Genomic DNA, 19411 nt, shown 5'->3' with positions numbered 1-19411 from the left:
TCTGTGTTCTATTCCCCACTCTGCCATTTACTGGCTATATGAAATGAGGCAAGTTACTCCACCTCTCCTTATCTAAATGGGGATAAATAATACTTCCTTACTCCACAAGAGTGCTAGGAAGCGTCAAGTGCTTTGAGATCCTTAGCTGGTCTGGAACACATGACTTATGAGGAGAGGCTGAGGGAACTGGGATTGTTTAGTCTGCGGAAGAGAAGAATGAGGGGGGATTTGATAGCTGCTTTCTGCCTGAGAGGTGGTTCCAGAGAGGATGGTTCTAGACTATTCTCAGTGGTAGAAGAGGACAGGACAAGGAGTAATGGTCTCTAGTTGCAGTGGGGGAGGTTTAGGTTGGATATTAGGAAAAACTTTTTCATTAGGAGGGTGGTGAAACACTGGAATGCGTTACCTAGGGAGGTGGTAGAATCTCCTTCCTCAGAAGTTTTTAAGGTCAGGCTTGACAAAGCACTGGCTGGGATGATTTAATTGGGGATTGGTCCTGCTTTGAGCAGGGCGTTGGACTTGATGACCTCCTGAGGTCCCTTCCAACCCTGATATTCTATGATTCTATGGTAAGTTCTAGAGAAGAGGAAAATGTCATTATTCTTTAATAAGGAGGAGCAGCCTGTGGAGAGAACATTGCACCCAGGGACTTACCCCCCCGAGCACCCCTTCTGACTTAAACATGAGGTTGACTGCATTCTGCCTCACTTTTTGGAAAACAGGCAACTATTTAACTCCTGGCCACCTCTCAATACAGCAACCCATCATCCACCTCCTACTTGGGCCAGTGGATTTAATCAACAATCAGATATTCTTTGAGGTGGTGTTGTAGTCATGTTAGATATTAGAGAGACAAGACGGGTGAGGTAATATCTTTTATTGGACCCGCTTCTGCTGGTGAAAGTATAGGCACTGACTCCATGGGTGCTCCAGTCCTGGAGCACCCACGGAGAGGGAAAATGGTGGGTGCTGAGCACCCATCAGCAGACCCCTATCAAAACCTCCCCCTCCCCCTAGCGCCTCCTGCCCCCGGTGGCCCCGCAAATCAGCACCTCTCCCCCTCCACATCTCTTGCCCGCCGCAATCAGCTGTTTCGCGGCTTGCAGGAGGCTCTGGGGCCATGAAGGGAAGAGCAAGGATGCAGTGCGCTTGGGGGAGAGGGCGGAACAGGCCAGGAAGAGGTGAGTGAGGTGGTGCCTGGGGTAGAGCCAGGGGTCGAGCATTCCCGGCCCATTGGAAAGTCGGTGCCTGTGTGAAAGAGAACAGCTTTCGAGGTATACAGAGCTTTTGTTAGAATACAATGAATTTCAGGGATGGAGATGAGATTTAGAGTTTAAGAGTTCATAGACTATCAGGGTTGGAAGGGACCTCAGGAGGTCATCTAGTCCAACCCCCTGCTCAAAGCAGGACCAATCCCCAACTAAATCATCCCAGCCAGGGCTTTGTCAAGCTGGGACTTAAAAACCTCTAAGAATGGAGATTCCACCACCATTCCAGTGCTTCACCACCCTCCTAGTGAAAAAGTTTTTTCCTAATATCCAACCTAAACCTCTCCCACTGCAACTTGAGACCATTACTCCTTGTTCTGTCATTTGCTACCACTAGAACAGTCTAGATCCATCCTCTTTGGAACCCCCTTTCAGGTAATTGAAAGCAACTATCAAATCCCCCCTCATTCTTCTCTTCTGTAGACTAAACAATCCCAGTTCCCTCAGCCTCTCCTCATAAATCACGTGCTCCAGCCCCCTAATCATTTTTATTGCCTCTGCTGGACTCTTTCCAATTTTTCCACATCCTTCTTGTAGTGTGGGGCCCAAAACTGGACACAGTACTCCAGATGAGGCCTCACCAATGCCAAATAGAGGAGAATGATCACGTCACTCAATCTGCTGGCAATGGTCCTACTTATACAGCCCAAAATGCTGTTAGCCTTCTTGGCAACAAAGGTACACTGTTGACTCCTATCCAGCTTCTTGTCCACTGAAACCCCTAGGTCCTTTTCTGCAGAACTGCTGCTAAGCTGCTCGGTCCCCAGTCTGTAGCGGTGCATGGGATTCTGCCATCCTAAGTGCAGGACTCTGCACTTGTCCTTGTTGAACCTCATCAGATTTCTTTTGGCCCAATCCTCTAATCTGTCTAGGTCACTCTGTATCCTATCCCTACCCTCCAGCATATCTACCTCTCCTCCCAGTGTAGTGTAATCTGCGAACTTGCTGAGGGTGCAATCCACGCCTCCTCCGGATCATTAATGAAGATATTGAACAAAACTCGCCCCAGGACTGACCCTTGGGGCACTCCACTTGATACTGGCTGCCAACTAGACATGGAGCCATTAATCACTACCCGTTGAGCCCGACGATCTAACCAGCTTTCTATCCACCTTATAGTCCATTCATCCAATCCATACTTCTTTAACTTGCTGGCAAGAATACTGTGGGAGACCATATCAAAAGCTTTGTTAAAGTCAAGGAATAACAAGACCACTGCTTTCCCCTCATCCACAGAGCCAGTTATCTCATCATAGAAGGCAATCAGGTTGGTCAGGCATGACTTGCCCTTGGTGAATTCATGCTGACTGTTCCTGATCACTTTCCTTTCCTCTAAGTGCTTCAAAATTGATTCCTTGAGGACCTGCTCCATGATTTTTCCAGGGACTGAGTTAAGCCTCAACCAACTAATTCTCAGCACTCAAAGGCAGCCGTCATCCCACATTAAGGATGAAGACAGCCCCACTGTGCTCTTTCCACAGGACTACAGCTCTTCCAGGACACCAACCTTTTGAGAGTTTTCACAAACCCACACTGCAGCCTCTTGAATGGACACATCCAACCACTCAGCCTCCAAAGAGCAGGTTAGCCCCCTCAGCTCTTCACCTCTACCTCCCTGTGACGAGGTGTCAGCAGGTGCTAGGATGATGCAGGGCTGCCTTGCTCAGCTTGCCAAACCCAGGCATCCAAAGTCTCGAGTCAGGCCTCCCAAAATCAAGAGATTGCCTTAAAAATCATGAGTTTCCTCCCCCCAAAGAGAGTGTGGGGACTCTTTCTGGTTTTTGAGTCCCTAGGCAGTATGTTTTCACGCTGTTCCCCCACCACCATAAGGGCTAGACAACTTTTTTTTTTTTTAATGGAATGAAAGCGGAGTCTCCCAGGAGCACATGACTCCAGGGACTGGGGCCTTAAGAGAAACCCCAAATAGCACCAGCTTCATGACGGGCTCATGCCAGCTGGCAGCACCGTGGGGCCTCAGTCGGCTCCAGTCCAGAGGAATGCAGTGCCCTTCCCTACCGCAGAGGGGACCCTGCCAGCCAGTGCCTGGAGAACCCGGAGGACCGGCCAAATTACAGAGCCGGCATGGCCAGGGTGCAGCCCCAAACAGAGGGTCATGAAGGGAGTCTGGGCAACACCCAGGGTGGGGGCAATGTCCCAGGGTCACCCGCCTGCTGGCTGCTGGGCAGGCCCATTGCCCCAGGCTCGCCCCTTGCTCCAAGCCCCTTAGCTTCGTCTGGGGCTGCTGCACCCTCTGCCCCATGCCTGTGCCTGGAACTCTGACCCACCCCAGCCAGGCCATCACTATCGTCCCCTATTATCCGGGTCACATGGTATGGCCTGGGTTCCCCCCCCCCCATCCTAGACCACATGGTACGGTCCTTCTCCCTCGTTTCCTTCCTCTCAAGGCAGCCCCGGCCCCGCCCCTCGCGTGCGCGTGACCCAGGCGCGCGCGCGCTCTAGGAGCTCAGCGCGCGCGCCCGCCGTCGTGGGTGGAGCCAGCGAGCGAGCGGGCCGGGCCCTTCCCCGCGGCATGGAGGCGGCGGGGGGCGGCGTGGCGCCCATCAGAGCCCCGTGAGTACGGGCCGCCCCCGCCCCCACTCGCCCGGCCAGGCCTCAGCGCCGCCCCACTCCTGGGCCTCCCCTTCCGCCCCTCCCCAGGGACCCCCCCTCCCGACGTCCCCTGGGTCCCCTTCCTCCGCCTCCCCAGGGACCCCCCCCCGATCCCCTTCCTCAGGGACCTCCCCGGGATCCCCTTCCTCAGGGACCTCTCCTTCTCCCCGGGGTCCCCTTCCTCCGCCTCCCCAGGGACCCCCCCCGATCCCCTTCCTCAGGGACCCCCCCCCGATCCCCTTCCTCAGGGACCTCTCCTTCTCCCCGGGGTCCCCTTCCTCAGGGACCTCTCCTTCTCCCCGGGGTCCCCTTCCTCCGCCTCCCCAGGGACCCCCCCCGACCTCCTCTGGGTCCCCTTCCTCCGCCTCCCCAGGGACCCCCCCCGGTCCCCTTCCTCAGGGACCTCCCCGGGATCCCCTTCCTCAGGGACCTCTCCTTCTCCCCGGGGTCCCCTTCCCCCGTCTCCTCAGGGGACCCCCCCATCCCCTTCCTCCGCCTCCCCAGGGACCCTCCCCGGGGTCCCCTTCCTCAGGGACCTCTCCTTCTCCCCGGGGTCCCCTTCCTCCGCCTCCCCAGGGACCCCCCCATCCCCTTCCTCCGCCTCCCCAGGGACCCCCCCCCGACGTCCCCTTCCTCCGCCTCCCCAGGGACCCTCCCCGGGGTCCCCTTCCTCAGGGACCTCTCCTTCTCCCCGGGGTCCCCTTCCCCCGTCTCCTCAGGGGACCCCCCCATCCCCTTCCTCCGCCTCCCCAGGGACACCCCCCCCGACGTCCCCTTCCTCCGCCTCCCCAGGGACCCCCCCCGACCTCCCCGGGATCCCCTTCCTCAGGGACCTCTCCTTCTCCCCGGGGTCCCCTTCCTCCGCCTCCCCAGGGGACCCCCCCATCCCCTTCCTCCGCCTCCTCAGGGACCCTCCCCGGGGTCCCCTTCCTCAGGGACCTCTCCTTCTCCCCGGGGTCCCCTTCCCCCGTCTCCTCAGGGGACCCCCACATCCCCTTCCTCCGTCTCCCCAGGGACCCCCCCCCGATCCCCTTCCTCAGGGACCTCCCCGGGATCCCCTTCCTCAGGGAACTCTCCTTCTCCCCGGGGTCCCCTTCCTCCGCCTCCCCAGGGACCCCCCCCGACCTCCTCTGGGTCCCCTTCCTCCGCCTCCCCAGGGACCCCCCCGACGTCCCCTTCCTCCGCCTCCTCAGGGACCCTCCCCGGGGTCCCCTTCCTCAGGGACCCTCCCCGGGGTCCCCTTCCTCAGGGACCCTCCCCGGGGTCCCCTTCCTCAGGGACCCTCCCCGGGGTCCCCTTCCTCAGGGACCTCCCCGGGATCCCCTTCCTCAGGGACCTCTCCTTCTCCCCGGGGTCCCCTTCCCCCGTCTCCTCAGGGGACCCCCCCATCCCCTTCCTCCGCCTCCTCAGGGACCCCCCCCCCGACGTCCCCTTCCTCCGCCTCCTCAGGGACCCCCCCCCGATCCCCTTCCCCGGGGTCCCCTTCCTCAGGGAACTCTCCTTCCCCCCTTGATCCCCTTCCCCCGTCTCCCCAGGGGACCCCCCCCTTGATCCCCTTCCCCCGTCTCCCCAGGGGACCCCCCCCTTGATCCCCTTCCCCCGTCTCCCCAGGGAACCCCCTCGATCCCCTTCCCCAGGGAACCCCCTCGATCCCCTTCCCCAGGGAACCCCCTCACCTCCCCCCGATCCCCTTCCCCCACTCCTCAGGGTCCCCTTCCCCAGGGAACCCCCCCCCCGGGGTCCCCTTCCCCCGCCTCCCCAGTGAACCGCCCCACCTTGCCCCGCTCCCCTTCCTCTGGGAAACCCCCCCCATCCCCTTCCCCCTCAGGGAACCCCTCTCCCCAGACCTCCCCTTCCTCCCCCTTTTCAGGGAACCCCACCCCCCCTGAGACTTTCCCCCATTCCTAGCACCCTCTCTCCTTCACAACACCCATTTCCTGTGCTACCCTAGGAGCGTCCCCACCCCCCCATCCCCAGCATCCACCTTCCCCCACTACCCCAGGAGCTACCTGCTCCCTTCATGCAAATTGGTTCTGGCCTTTGGGTGCCTGACGCTGGTCGATGGAGCCCTCGGTGCGGCAGAAGTTGGGTGGCTTTGGGCCGGGTGCTCTGGGTTCCCAGGCCGGGGTGACTCACTTGGAAAACCATATCGCTCACCTTGTCTGGAGGGGGGGGAAAAAAAAAATCAGTTATTCGGTTACTTGGTACTTAAAAGAAAAGAATCAGCAACAGAGGACCTGCCGCGTTGTTAAAATACCACAGTGCCTTTCCCCAGGCTGCCCTCATGACAGATGGCCCCTGGAGTCCCCATCCCACCACTCATCCTGTTTGACATTGTGGGTTGAGGTAGTGGCCATTCAACACCCAGCAAATATCAACAGGAGCCTTTGACAGAGACAGTATCTGAGTTTGCAGGAAGGCTCATAAGAGGCCTTGTAAAGTACGGAGAGAGCGCAAATACGGGAGAACTGGGAAACGTTACTAGCCTTGTGACTGTTGCCCTGGATGAGTTAAGTTACTGTCCTCAGCTAACCAGTCAGTTAGTGGAACCTGTGGGAGACCACAGCAAGCTTTGAGAAGTTACGTGTTTAAAAGTCAGTACCTAAATAAAAATGGCTAAATTTTCAGAGGTCGAGTGCACACAATTGTCATTGAAGTCTGCAAGAGCTGAAGGTGCTTGGCATTTCTGAAAATCACACCACTTTTATTTAGGTGCCTAAATATGGATTTTTGGTCCATCCTTCTGTTTTAGGATACCACCCTAAAGTATCCTCAAATGTTCGGTTTATAATTCTGCCCCACCTCCATTAAGCGATCAGTCTTTTGTCAGTTTTGTGAGTAAATTTTTCTATTAACAGTGTAGCCTAGAGTCCTCAGTCAAAGATATGGGGTCCTGTTGTGCTATACGCTGTACGGACAGTCTCTGCCCCGGTAAGCTCACAATCAAGGATTATGACAAAACATAATAGGTGGAAGAAATGGACAAACTGGGAGGAGGAGGAGGAGGAAGTATCGATAAAGATGGCACAACTTGCATAAGTGGTCACTTATGACAAGTTTCACTGTATTTTGCTGCTTCTCTGTAGAAGATGCAAGTAATAAAGGTAATCTGTTCTACTTACAAAGGTGCCCATCGTGCTTCCTTAGTTTTTCAATGGTAAAGACCTCTTTCCAACCCCAAAGATCTACCCCTGGAGACGAGGAATACACTGTACATCAGGCCGCATCTTTAATGCGGAGAGTTCAGAATATATGCTACAGGCCACAGCCTGCATCACACTGGCTTAATCCAAGTGGCTTGGGAGCTGTTGTGTGTACAGATTCCATGTCCATACTGAACACGAGGCAAGCTATAAACTCCCGTATTTTTTTTAATATATGGCACACTTTGCTTACACAGCACAGTTGGGGATTCTCAGTGGAGCTATTTCCTTCGCCAGTTATCCCCCTATTCTTGTATAAGGGGAAGAATACAGTAGAAGGGAGACCTGAGTTCTGTGGTAGCTGATCTTCTGGATCACCTGGCATCAGCAGTGCAAGTTAGAGTAGGACCCCTCTAACTGCCCACTGTGTCTTGTCATAGCTTCAGTGTGGTGGAGAACTGGGGCCCTAACTTGGTTTTCAATAACCTTGTAAGCCCAATGTCTGTAGAGCAGATGAAAAGACGAGCTCAAGAATGATCCTACTTCATGTTTTGCTTTGTGGCATCCCTGTGGTCAGAAAAGTTAATGCTGGTTTTAATTTCCTTTGTGTAGAATATGCTTCTTTCAGTCTGCCTATTCTTTCATCAGTAAACTTTGCTGTCTAATGTAACACATGTCAAATGATCAGTCAGTTTAATGAGAGCACTCTCTTGCTCTGTAGGTATCTCACCTCGAAAGAACAGTTCCATGCATATCTCAAAGCAGAAAGGGAATCCAGGAATCAGGAAAACAATCAACATGATGGGGAGGAAGATTCTAGTAGCAATGACCAGACAGAGCCTCCAGCAAAACAGATGAAACTAGATGGTGGTGATCAAGTTAGGAAGCAAGGAAGCCAAGAGGAAGTTGTAAAAGAGGAGGAGAAGAAACCCCAGGAACGGAAGAGAGCCAGAGGACAGAATAAGAGTCGGCCATGTATGAAGCCAAATCACTATGAAAAGGACAGGCTGTGCCAGTCAGTAATCCAGGTAAGTGGCTGGCCTGCTATGGTTGGCAACTTCAGGTTCTTTAGATAAGAATCTCTTTAGCTGTAAAACACCTAGCATGCATTTGGATTCCTAATAATATGGCATGAATAAGCCATATACTTACCTATGGAATGGATGTTACTTATTCTCAGGTGGGGGTAATTCAGCTATAAAGCCTCAGAGAGATTGCACTTTATTTAGGCCTTGTCTAGTCTGGTGGTTTTTGTGCTGGCACAACTCCTGCATCCCCCAGTGTAGATGCACTGCAAGAAGGTAATAAGGAATATGCACTAGTGCAACATATCCCCATAATAAGTCACTGGGGTCAGTTGTATGAGTGCAAGCCCCATTTTGCACTGATCCAGTGCGTCTACATTAGCAGCTTACATTGGTGAAGTTGCATTGATGTTTTACACTGATGCTAGTTTCTCTAAACTAGACAAGCAATCAGGAATGGTCAGAGTGTGTGTAACTGAAGTCCATGGAACTCTTCCTGGAAACACAGCTGACACACACAGTAAAAATAAGCCCATTTACATAGAATGGTTGTTGGTGGTTTTACATTGAAAGTGTTTTGTCATTTAAGGAATGTGCAGAGAAGTGCTACTTTGGCTCACAGTGCCGCTTCCTGCATGATGTTGGGGAGTACATGGCTGTGAAGCCCTCAGACCTCGGGGATAGCTGCGTGCTCTTCAAGACCTTCGGAAAGTGCATTTATGGAGTCACATGCCGCTTTGCTAGGGCGCATCTGGGGGAGGACTACAGGAACATCATTAATGAGGACCTTGTAAAGCAGTGGGAAGGGAAACCACTGGTGAGAAACAGCCTCAGCAAAGAACTCCAGCAGCGACTGCGCAAGAAGAAAGTTTGCTTTGACAAATCCAGTAAGTACCTTAGTCACTTGGGCAAGCCCAGCAGCGCAGGCAATGTGGGAAACAAGGCAGCAGGCAACTCAACGGGGGAGAAGAGGATGACAACCTGCACAGCAGCCAAAGGGAATGTAGAGGGCGTTGAGGTCAAACCTCCTGGAGAGGAGGCACCAGAATGTGTCTCAGTGTCAGAGAAGGGAGAAGCTCCTGAATCAGTGGTCCTGCAGAGTTCCTGCCTAGCAGATGCATCAAAGGATTCCACCCCCAAAACAATAGGCCCGGTGACAGATGAAGATGTTATAAAACTGCGGGCGTGTGAGAAAAAAAGAGTAAGTGCTAAAGCTGAGGATGGGGTCCTATTCTGTGGGTGCGTGTGGTAGTGGGCAACAATCAGGTGGTTTTAAAGTTGCATTTGGAAAGCCTCAGCTAGGGTGACTGGCAATCTTGGTGGAGGTGAGTGTAATTGAGGTGCCGGTGAAGCACTCCTCATGTACATGCCCTTAGTCCTTGGGTGGAGGAAAAGTATTTCTGGTTCTGCATTTAAACAAGAAAAAGGGTTTTAACTTGTTGGGTCATATTGCAGTGGAGGTTGGTATCTCAGACCCCTAGTGAAGGGAGAGGCCTCAGTACAGAGCTGTCTAATGAGGCTGTCTACTGTGATTAGGGAACTGCTAGGTCTCCCATCCGAGCCTTTGGTTTAAAATGTATTTTCAGTGATTCTCTCTTTATAAACAGAGTAACCCCAATTATCCAGCCTGTGAGTCAGAAAACGGCTGCTGCCCCCATGTGCGGTGGCAAGCATCATACGTTGTTCTCCTGCTTATCCAAAACCCCTTTACCCACTTCCTCCAAGTTTTGTTCTCAAACATGGTTAGATAGTTAATGATTTGGATCTTTGAAGGTTGTGATGTTAATTGTCATTTTGTAATAAATGCTTTTCAGGTCCGCTGTTCAGAAAAACACACACATTGTCTTGCTCATGTGAAAACTACCTAGTTGTAGGTGCTGTTAGCGCTGCCTGATCTGAACTTGCCTGGCAAATGCCTCGGGATCTCCAAGAGGAAATGTACCCAGAAAGGCTGTCAGGCTAAGAAAAAAATCCTTGTTTTTCAGAAAAACCAGCTCTCTTCTCTCTTTCTTATACCATCTACCATTACTAAAATGTTGTTTTCCCCATTTCTATAGCTCTTTCGCTTCACTCAGCTAGGGCAATGCAAATAGACGGGTCAGTTTAATTTTCTAGTCCTCCTGCCCTAGCACAGTGCTACAGTGTGGGGTTTCAAATGCTGCAGAGGAATGCTTAAATTAAAAAAAATACAGTTTTCATGGAAACTAAAAGGAAACATGATAAATTCTGTAAAAGCCAAACTCCCAGAGTCTCTAACTGAAATTCCCCACTTGGCCTTCGCTATTTGAGCTCTTCTAATATGCCTTTCCTGTCTTTGTTTTCCAGTTGGATATCCAAGGCAAACTCTACCTGGCTCCCTTAACAACGGTAGGTAGAATAGTTCTAACAGAATTATTCTTTTTTCCCCACTTGTGAAAATTGGCTGTAAAACCACTTGGATGGGACAAGTTCCTCACATGAGTGGTGCAGGTCAAAAATGTTGCCAATATGTATCCTAACCCTCTCCAGTTGCTCTGGGTTTCAGTGTGGTAACCTCCCGTTCCGGAGAATATGCAAGCGTTTTGGAGCGGATGTCACCTGTGGCGAAATGGCTGTGTGCACAAACTTGCTCCAAGGCCAGTCATCTGAATGGGCTCTCTTGAAGCGGCACTACACAGAAGATCTCTTTGGAGTGCAGGTCCAGTATAGTCACTTCAGCAAGGCGGGAATCCAGAAACAACTCATGTATTTCTTACTTGGGGGAAACACCCACTGGGCATCTGCAGGGAGTAACTTTCCCTGTGGGTGAACTGCCCTTGTGTCTTTGAGCTGAGACGTGGGCATTTCTTTTGGAGAGGTCACTCATTTTGACTGAATCGGTTCTGTTTTCCCTTTCAGCTGGAGGGAGCATTTCCAGACACTATGACCAGATGTGCAGAGCTTCTGAACCAGACCATTGAGATGGATTTTGTAGACATCAACGTTGGGTGCCCAATAGATCTGGTGTATAAGAAGGTAACATTTAACAATATCCTCCATCCTTTCTCTGAGCAGGTGTCTTTCCTTTGCTTTACCTCCCAATCCCATGTCTGTTCACAACACAACTTAAATGTTACCATTGCCTGTTCAGTCTAAGGACCATCATCTCTACACACAGAGTAACCTTCTCGATTCCAGGGCTTGTTTCAAATGACTTCATAGCAAATGTGTTCATCTTACAAACAACATGATGGCTTTTCTAACGGTCAGCACTGCAAACCCAGCCTGGGATCTGAAAGTCAAGCTTAGGTTTATTCTGAATCCTGCAGCATCTCGGCAACAAATCTTCAACTGGAACCTAGGTCATAGAAAATAAGGGCAGAAGGACCTCTTAGATCATCTAGTCTGCCCTCCTGTACCGCACAGGCCATGGAATTTCAACCAGTTACTCTTGTAGGGAGCCCAGTAACTTGTGTGAACAATTAATACTAGTTAGTTCTGTTGCTGGTGTGCAAGCCAGGCCAGAATGCAGCTTCTGCGCTGCAGGCTGAACACACTAGTGAGAGCTTATTTTGTCAGTGACCTCAGCAGCCCCAGCCCTAAATTTTACGCCGGGGCAGATCAGTTGGAGAGGTGCAGTTTGCAGAGGGGCTTGTCTGATCATTGTCACAGTTTCAGGGTTAACTGCACCTTTGACACCCCTCCACCCCAGTTTTCCTCCAGGACTTCCACTTAGGTGACAGCTAGGAAGCCTGAAACCTTTTTCTCAGGTGGACACCTGTGGCTCTTTTCCTCCAGACGGGTGTTCAGGCTTGCAGTCCCTCTGTATTTCACTGAGATTTCCCCAGCACGTCTGGCTGGGGTCCAGCACCTGTGGTTAGCCTTTCCCCCGGGGTTTCCACAGTGTATACCGGTTATCAGTCAGCTGTCACAAAGCAACCAACCTTTACAGCGCAAAAGACATTTATTCTTAGGGCAAAAGCATTACAGAGAAAACATATTAAAAAAAAACAAGTCCCTATCCACATCCTAAAAAGATTACCTGAGGTCAGCCACCAGTCTTATGGCTCTTTGGGCATGGCAAAGTGTTTCTAACCCTTCCACAAGGCTGGGGACCCCTTGTGTGCAGAAGGTCCTGTCCATTTGCTGAATCAAAAAGGCGGCCCTGTGTCAGTTTAAACTCAGCCCTTTTATACCAAAAGCCCTTTCTTTGTCTGTTGGTCTCTGGAAAACCCAGTACGTGTGAGCCACTTGCAGGGATGGTCCAACCTCTTTGCCTTTCTCGCCTTAATCACCCACCACTGGTTTTTAGTTCCTGGAGGATCTGTGGTAGTGCTCCCCCCCCCCCCCCAAGTTGCATACAATCCCCGGCCCACAAGCCATTCCTGTGCGTCCTACAGTACGGTCCCCCAAAGCTACAGCATGCAGTTGCTATATCTGTCAAGCTTGACTGCACTTCAAGATAAAAGTGCAGATATTCTCCAGTTTATACAAATGAAAGGCAGCTGTCTGGTTAGTTTCAGCAAGGTTCTTGGTTAGGTGAAAATACAAGGATCTCTGACTGTGTCTGTTTTATCCCATAGGGGGGTGGATGTGCCTTAATGAACCGTTCCAACAAGTTTGAACAGATAGTCAGAGGAATGAATTCGGTGAGTACCAGGCATACCCTGGCTGAGAAGAACAAGCTTCCAAACAAAGCTGTTTTGTCTGGTTTAACTTTACTCCTCCCTCTCTGTAGGTACTCGATGTTCCTCTGACAGTGAAGATAAGGACTGGTGTGCAAGAAAAAGTCAACCTAGCTCATAAAGTAATCCCCAACATCCGGAAGTGGGGAGCTTCCATGGTCACGGTATGGGCCCCTTTCTGTGTTTGATGTCAGGAATTTGGCCAGGATCTCTGGTGCTTTGTCTGTCTGTCTGTCATCATTTAAGTACATCTAGTCCAATAATCCTTTTGGTAGTGACTTTTGCGTGGTGCATCAGGATAGAGGCGTGAACCCAGCCATCTGTGCAAAGTTGTATTGTGAGAGGAGGAGATGCTTCAGGGAGGGACACATTATCATTAATACCACTCTGGTCTCTGTCCACATTAATAATCCCTGTGGCTTCTTGCTCTAGCTTGCAAGCACTGACAATGTTATGTTTGTTCATGATGTCTTTTTGGATTCTGCTAACCAGTTCCCCTACTGTTCACTACAGCACTGACCTCTGCAGATTGCTTAGGTTCTGTGCTATCAATGCATTTCACTCATATCCACTTTGAACTTGTTGCCTTTCTTGTAGCATCTCACCCTAGCTGCTTTAGGTACTTGGTGAAGTACTAATGGTAACTCTCTTCTTTCTGTTAGCTTCATGGCCGATCTAGAGAACAGCGTTACACAAAGGTTGCAGACTGGGAGTACATAGCAGAGTGTGCTAAATTAGCCAGCCCAATGCCTCTATTTGGTATGTTTCTCTCTGCTGATTTTATTTTTTTAAGCTTTTTAATGATTAGGTAATTTTAAAAGAGCTTGTTTCTCTGAAATGTGATCTGTGTATAGTTAAAATATTACTGGTCCGATTAATGTAAGATCCATCCGCCCCACAAACTTGCATCTCCTTCAGTGAGATTGCCTTCGTTATTTGTTTGACACAGTTAAGACAAGACACAGGAGCACGTTCAGTCGGGGGGTGGGGGGGGGGGAGGAGAAGAGTGAAGCAGAGACAGAACTAATGACAAATCCCTAAAGTGATGTCAGAGAGGCGATAGATCGGCTGTCACCAATAGTGGTTGGCCACTTAGCTTAAAGTGCAATTCTGATCTGAAAAATTACCCAACAGTTCTACTGTGGTGTAACTCCATTCAGGTCAATGAACTGACAGATGAATCTCCTCCATGGTCCCCTGGTGTATTCCAAGTCTCATCAACCATTAAACTCCTCTTAGTGTTGTGGAGCCACGAGGGCTTGGGCAGAGCAAGCTGTAGTTCATTCCTGTTCATAAATAGTCAGTTGAATTTTTGTCTAACACAATTCTGTTCTCATGCTTCTGAAACCCCAGGGCAAGATAGAGTTGCACAGGTGTAACAGAGCTGAATTTGAAAGTTACTGATGGTAGAACTTGACCTGTAAATTATTATTTACACACACACGTGTGTGTATGTGTGTGTGCATGTCAGTCACCACCACTCAGGTCTGAGAAACATGGCAAATAGCGCTGCAGCCGTGAAGGGCGTTCTTCTCTGTCCCACCCCGCCCCAAAGACTGTGCAGTGAGGGTCCGATAGGAGGCGAGCCATAGTGATTTTCCATGGCTTGGGGCGCTGTTGGATTCACTGCCCAAGCCACAGGCTGTGTACTACACTTTTACTGCCCTATGTGGACCTTGCTGGACTACGTTAACATGCTCTAGGTATCTAGAGCTAGCCAGCAGGATTCACGCAGGGCGGTCAGAGTGCAACACAGCCTGGGGCTTGGGCAGTGAAGCCAGTGCCCCAAGCCCTACTAACAATCACCGTGGCTTGCCTCCTCTCAGACTCTCACTGCTCAGTCTGTGGAGGAAGAGAAGCCAGAGGGGCAGGAGGAGGCAATGACAGAAGAGAGGGAACGTACCAGAGGAAGGAGAAGAGGAGGAGGATCATCCAGGAAGGAGGTTCAGGCCCAGCACTGGCCAAGGTAATTAAGGGCCATAGGAGGGCAGCTTTCCTAGGGTTGATCCTCCCCTTCTCCCTGTTTGAGGGTGGGGGTTAGGGGGTCCTTGCCCTCCCCTCAACCATAGACAGTGAGGAGAGAAGGAAGAGTTCCCGGTTTCTCTGGGGGGGCGGAAGGGAAGGGGTCCAAGAAACCTCCCTAATTTTTTTAAAGACATTCTAAATGTCTCAAAGGAAGCTTGGCATCTCTGAATTGTTGGGATTGTTAGGTTTTTTGCCTTGTGCATCACTGCCCATCATGACCCTCAGGTCCCAGGTTGAATTTTCAAGACTTGGCCATTAGAAGGGGGGAAACCACCACACAACACATCCTTTTGTAAAGGGAATAAATTGAATCTGTAGCACCTGAGTATAAACATGGAGCCCCCCAATGCCATTTTACAGGATCACTTTTCAGATAAGGGCACTTTTGAGTTTCATCCTGTGCCATTTCATTTTGACCTGATCTTGTGTGCCACTCTGGCCTCTCTCACTCTCCCACACAGGAAATGGAGATATCTTGTCCTATGAAGATGCTAATCGAGCCATGCAGACTGGCGTTTCAGGAATTATGATTGCAAGGTAAGTGGCTGCCTTTCCTACTTACTTTTGTTTGTGAGCTATATTGGAAACAAATAAAAACTAAAAAAAAGCCAGTGATAAGCGTTTCCTCCTTGGCAAGGCTGTTCTTGGAGGCTTGTTGTGTATCTGGTATAAGATAATGGTGTAGCTTTCAACTCCATCTATTTGCTACTTCTGGTGTAGCCTTTAAAAAGAGGCAACATCAGTTTACAGAGAGCTGAAAAGTCTCAAACTGGATGGAGGTGTAAGCAGAAGTGCATGGTATTGCAAATGATTTGCAGCCAAACCAGACACTTGTGCACATGATTTGGGTGACACTCCTGTTTAATCTTTGGGGTAGAAGCTTGTGCTGATAGGGTTGGCATAACTCTTAATCAGCTAGCAGGTTGAAAAAAAAAAACGCAAGTCTCTTTAGCTCCAAAGCTCCAGCTTCGATAATCTCTCTGATGTAGCAAGAGGGATTAAACTGGTTCTGACATTGGACAGCACAGCACAAGTGATTTTGGGGCCTGGGGCCTTTTTTTCTTATCCCTGATCAATTTGGCCCACTGGCCTATCTCTAATCTGTTTGAGAATTGAGTCTGTCCCTGCTTCAGAAGCAACTTCCAATTTCATTTCTCAGATCCCAGCCTTAGAGTAATCCTGATGATTAACCTTATGTTCGCTCTGCCCAGACTCTCACTTCTATGGGCTCTTGTGGTTAAAGAACAGACCTGAGCAGGGAATAAAATCTTAATCTAGTTCTCTGGCATCTGCTTCCTGTGTGACATTAGCTCAGTCAACTTCTCTGGGGTTGTGTGTGAATACAGACTAACACAGCTGCTACTCTGAAACCTCTGAGTGGAATTTTCTAAAGGTATAAGGGATTTAGAAGCAGCCTTCCTAATACCTTTCATCCCTCAGGCATGTAATTGTATTAGTCAATTTAAATATACTCTCACCTCCTGTTATCCCTGAAGTTAACTAGATGCTAGTACAGGATTGCTTCATGTTCGGTCTTGGCTCTAGGCAGGCTCCTGGAGTATAAATAAATAGGGCAAAGGGGAAAATAGTTAGGGCTTAGTTATTCCCTCACTTGCAGGGGTGCCGCATCCAGGGAAATCAATGGCAGTTGATCATGCAAGAGGAGAGAATTAAGCTCTAAAGGTAGGTCAAAGTGAAAGCCAGCAGATTCCCTGAAAAGGTTGGATTGTCTTGTTCGTGGTCAGATCCTCCTGCCAGAGCTGTGTTTGTAGGAGGCTTTAACTAGAAAATGAAATGCACTCTTCCTGTGCCCACTGGGAGGTAACTCAGTAACGCAAATGTTGTCTGGCCGCAGTCATCTTGTGTCTCACATATACAAGTCTGTAGCTAAAACTTCAGTTTTATAGCTGGACAGACTTTCTTTGGTTACAACCATTTTCCTTTCTGATCCGATCTTGTCTGACCGCAGAGGAGCATTGATCAAACCTTGGATTTTCACTGAAGCTAAAGAACAGCGACACTGGGACATCTCTTCCAATGAAAGATTAGATATTCTCAAAGACTTCACCAATTATGGCCTCGAACACTGGGGTTCAGATACCCAGGGGGTGGAGAAAACCAGGAAGTTCATGCTGGAATGGCTGTCCTTTTTGTGCAGGTAACTTGCTTTCTCAATGTCTTTGGATAGAAAGCTTTTTCTTGCTGGGTCTCTGCCTCTACTGTAATATTTTGTCGAATAATAAAATTCATTGACATTTAATATATGTATTTGCATTGCAAGGTATATTCCAACTGGCTTATTAGAGTACCTACCTCAGAAAATCAATGAGCGGCCTCCTTACTACATGGGGAGAGACTATCTGGAGACCTTAATGGCAAGCCAAAATGTGGATGACTGGATTAAAATAAGGTAAATAGCAAACAGTTGTCATAAAATAGACAGTTGGTCATAGTGATTTCATCCTGCAACCTAATATTCAAATACCAGATGATGCACAATCATACTGGCATGGAAGGATCATGGGAACTTCAGGTGTTTATCCTGCCTTCTCTGCCCACCTCCCAACTCAACATGAGACTTCTGTAGGGCTGGCTAGGATCATGGTCTACTTCCCCAACACAGTAAGACTGACTAGAATGGTGCAGTACCCTCATTTCAGTAGGTTTTCAGTTAAGCCTTGTATTGCCATATTACTCTCTCCTTGTTTGTATGTGCCCCCAAGTGCCTCTACTGTGATAAGTCTTATCTGAGATGCTAATATAAACCCAGAGGAATTGACAGTGTGCTTCCCAGACAATGATTTGAAGGTTACCACCAAGGAGGAAAACTGATTTTTCAAGATTACTGACTGCACAGTATCCAGTATATTAATCTGTCTTGCAGTAGCATGTAGAAACCCCAGTCATGGGCCAGCACCCCTTGTGCTAGGTGCTGCACATAACAGAACAAAAAGACCGCACCTGCCCCAAAGAGCTTCTAATCTAAATAATTCCACAGCTTGGGGAGTTGCTGGACTTTCCCCTGTAGGTTTCCAGAATTAATGTTACAGACTTTAAGAGACTTTTCTTGCATCCAAAAGTCTACAGACACTGCTTGAAAAAATGACTCTGCAGACTTCAGGCCCCAACTGAAATGGCATTCTGAGAGTGTAGCCAGCGGCTTTGTCCCATCCCGTGGAAACAGAAAAGCAGCAAAAATGGAGCATGGCTGCAGCTTCTTTTGAGGGGGGGCGGTGGCACTAATCTGTGTCCTTTGCGTTAGTAATGGAAACAGCTGCCTACAACCACTCAAGTTACTAGAACTTCTGTACATTTCCACCAAGTTTTGTGAATGCCGTTTTCTGAGCAGAACCTTGCAGCTTCAGTATCCAGTTAGCTCCTTTGTGCTATACTGTTCACTGGAAGTACAAAACCATTTTAAAAAGAGTTATTTTAAGCCTCTTTGCACTTTAATAAAATATTTGTTACCTTCAATGTAAAATAAATAGTAGTACTAGCCTGCTTCCGGAAGTGTGGTTATAATGTATACAATGTTTGCTCTGCATTCAGGTAGCTTTATATTCATGCCATAGCTCTATAGTCCGTTGGTACGTAGTTGCTCACTCTACCGGATTTCACTGCCTACATGTCTTGTGGAAAATGATACTGCATTAGTAAAACATGGGGGGGGGGTCTTAGGAATGTTGGTTGTAAACAGTTTATATACAAAACAAACCCTACTGTTCCTTAATGTGAACCTTTAGTACTTAAATATATCATTTGAGTTCTGTACTATTGATAGGCCAGATCCTCAACTCCTTTGAAGTCAATGGGGCTACACAGATTTACACCAGCTATGTCATATTACACCAACTGAGGGATCTGGTTCTTAACATATGAGTACCAAGTGTGTCTAGCTCAGTGTAAGCAGAAGGAAAGGTGGGATGGGGAGATTCCAGACACATTCAACTTAGTGAGAATAAGGCACCTGAAAGTCAGTGGGAGTTAAGCACCTAAATTGAAAATCTACCCCTTGGTCCCTACTACAAAGAGGGTACAGCCTACCACAGAGTGTATGTTGCATGGTTGGATGTCAGTGTGAGGTATTGTCAGACTCTGAATGTATTTGAATACAAATCTGTTTTGTTGCAGTGAGATGCTTTTGGGGCCTGTACCTGCAAACTTTACCTTTCTGCCTAAACACAAGGCAAATTCTTACAGATAGGACTGATTGGAAGAGTCCTTAAACAGACACAGTGAGAGAAGGCAATAGCAACATGGATTATCTGCCTCTGGCTGCTGGGAATTAAATAAAATTTTATTGTTTTTTAATGTCTAGTTAATGTTTGTCATTACATGATCTGATAACTGGACAAGTGTCACAACTCAGCCTGTTCTGGCTGAGAAAGCTCCCCATCTTCTGTCTGAGGATCTCTCTAGCTACAATACTTCTGTGGTCTTCATTACCCCTAGTTTGAGAACTTCAGTCTTAAATGTGTTTAGCTCCCAGGAGGGTGAGTAGCTTTTTTATTCCCTTTTATAGGTGGGAGAAACTGAGGCAGAGCTGCCAAATGGCTTGCCCAGGTTGTCACAGGAAGTCCATGGCAGAGCAGGGGTTTGAACCTGGATCTCTCCAGCCCAAAGCTAGTGCCCTAACCACTGGACCATCATCTCTGTGTAACTTTTGTGTCTTCTCCAAAGCCTTCTCATGGACTTTG

The 19411-nt window shown here is 49.3% G+C and overlaps 1 protein-coding gene across 4 annotated transcripts; it reads left to right on the top strand.

Moving 5' to 3' along the window:
* Window positions 1-3712: 3712 nt before the first annotated feature.
* DUS3L (dihydrouridine synthase 3 like) lies at window positions 3713-19025 on the top strand. Of its 4 annotated transcripts, XM_073323892.1 has the most exons (13): window positions 3718-3839; window positions 7743-8049; window positions 8636-9247; window positions 10372-10413; window positions 10571-10723; window positions 10924-11040; window positions 12588-12653; window positions 12743-12853; window positions 13352-13448; window positions 15176-15251; window positions 16684-16872; window positions 16996-17124; window positions 18846-19025. In XM_073323892.1, exons 1-13 carry the CDS (start codon window positions 3799-3801, stop codon window positions 18916-18918), a joined length of 2013 nt encoding a protein of 670 aa, XP_073179993.1. In that variant the 5' UTR covers window positions 3718-3798; the 3' UTR covers window positions 18919-19025. The 4 variants fall into 4 exon arrangements, with proteins under 4 accessions (XP_073179996.1, XP_073179995.1, XP_073179993.1 ...); XM_073323895.1 differs by lacking the exons at window positions 16996-17124; window positions 18846-19025 and adding an exon at window positions 14531-14655 and having other exon boundaries at window positions 3713-3839; window positions 16684-16771; XM_073323894.1 differs by lacking the exons at window positions 16996-17124; window positions 18846-19025 and adding an exon at window positions 14516-14655 and having other exon boundaries at window positions 3713-3839; window positions 16684-16771.
* The last annotated feature ends 386 nt before the right edge of the window (window positions 19026-19411 follow it).

The sequence above is a fragment of the Lepidochelys kempii genome, chromosome 25, assembly GCF_965140265.1.
Source record: "Lepidochelys kempii isolate rLepKem1 chromosome 25, rLepKem1.hap2, whole genome shotgun sequence".
Classification (NCBI taxonomy): Eukaryota; Metazoa; Chordata; order Testudines; family Cheloniidae; genus Lepidochelys; species Lepidochelys kempii.
The sequence above is the reverse complement of the archived record's forward strand: the minus strand, read 5'-3'. Positions and strand labels throughout refer to the sequence as shown.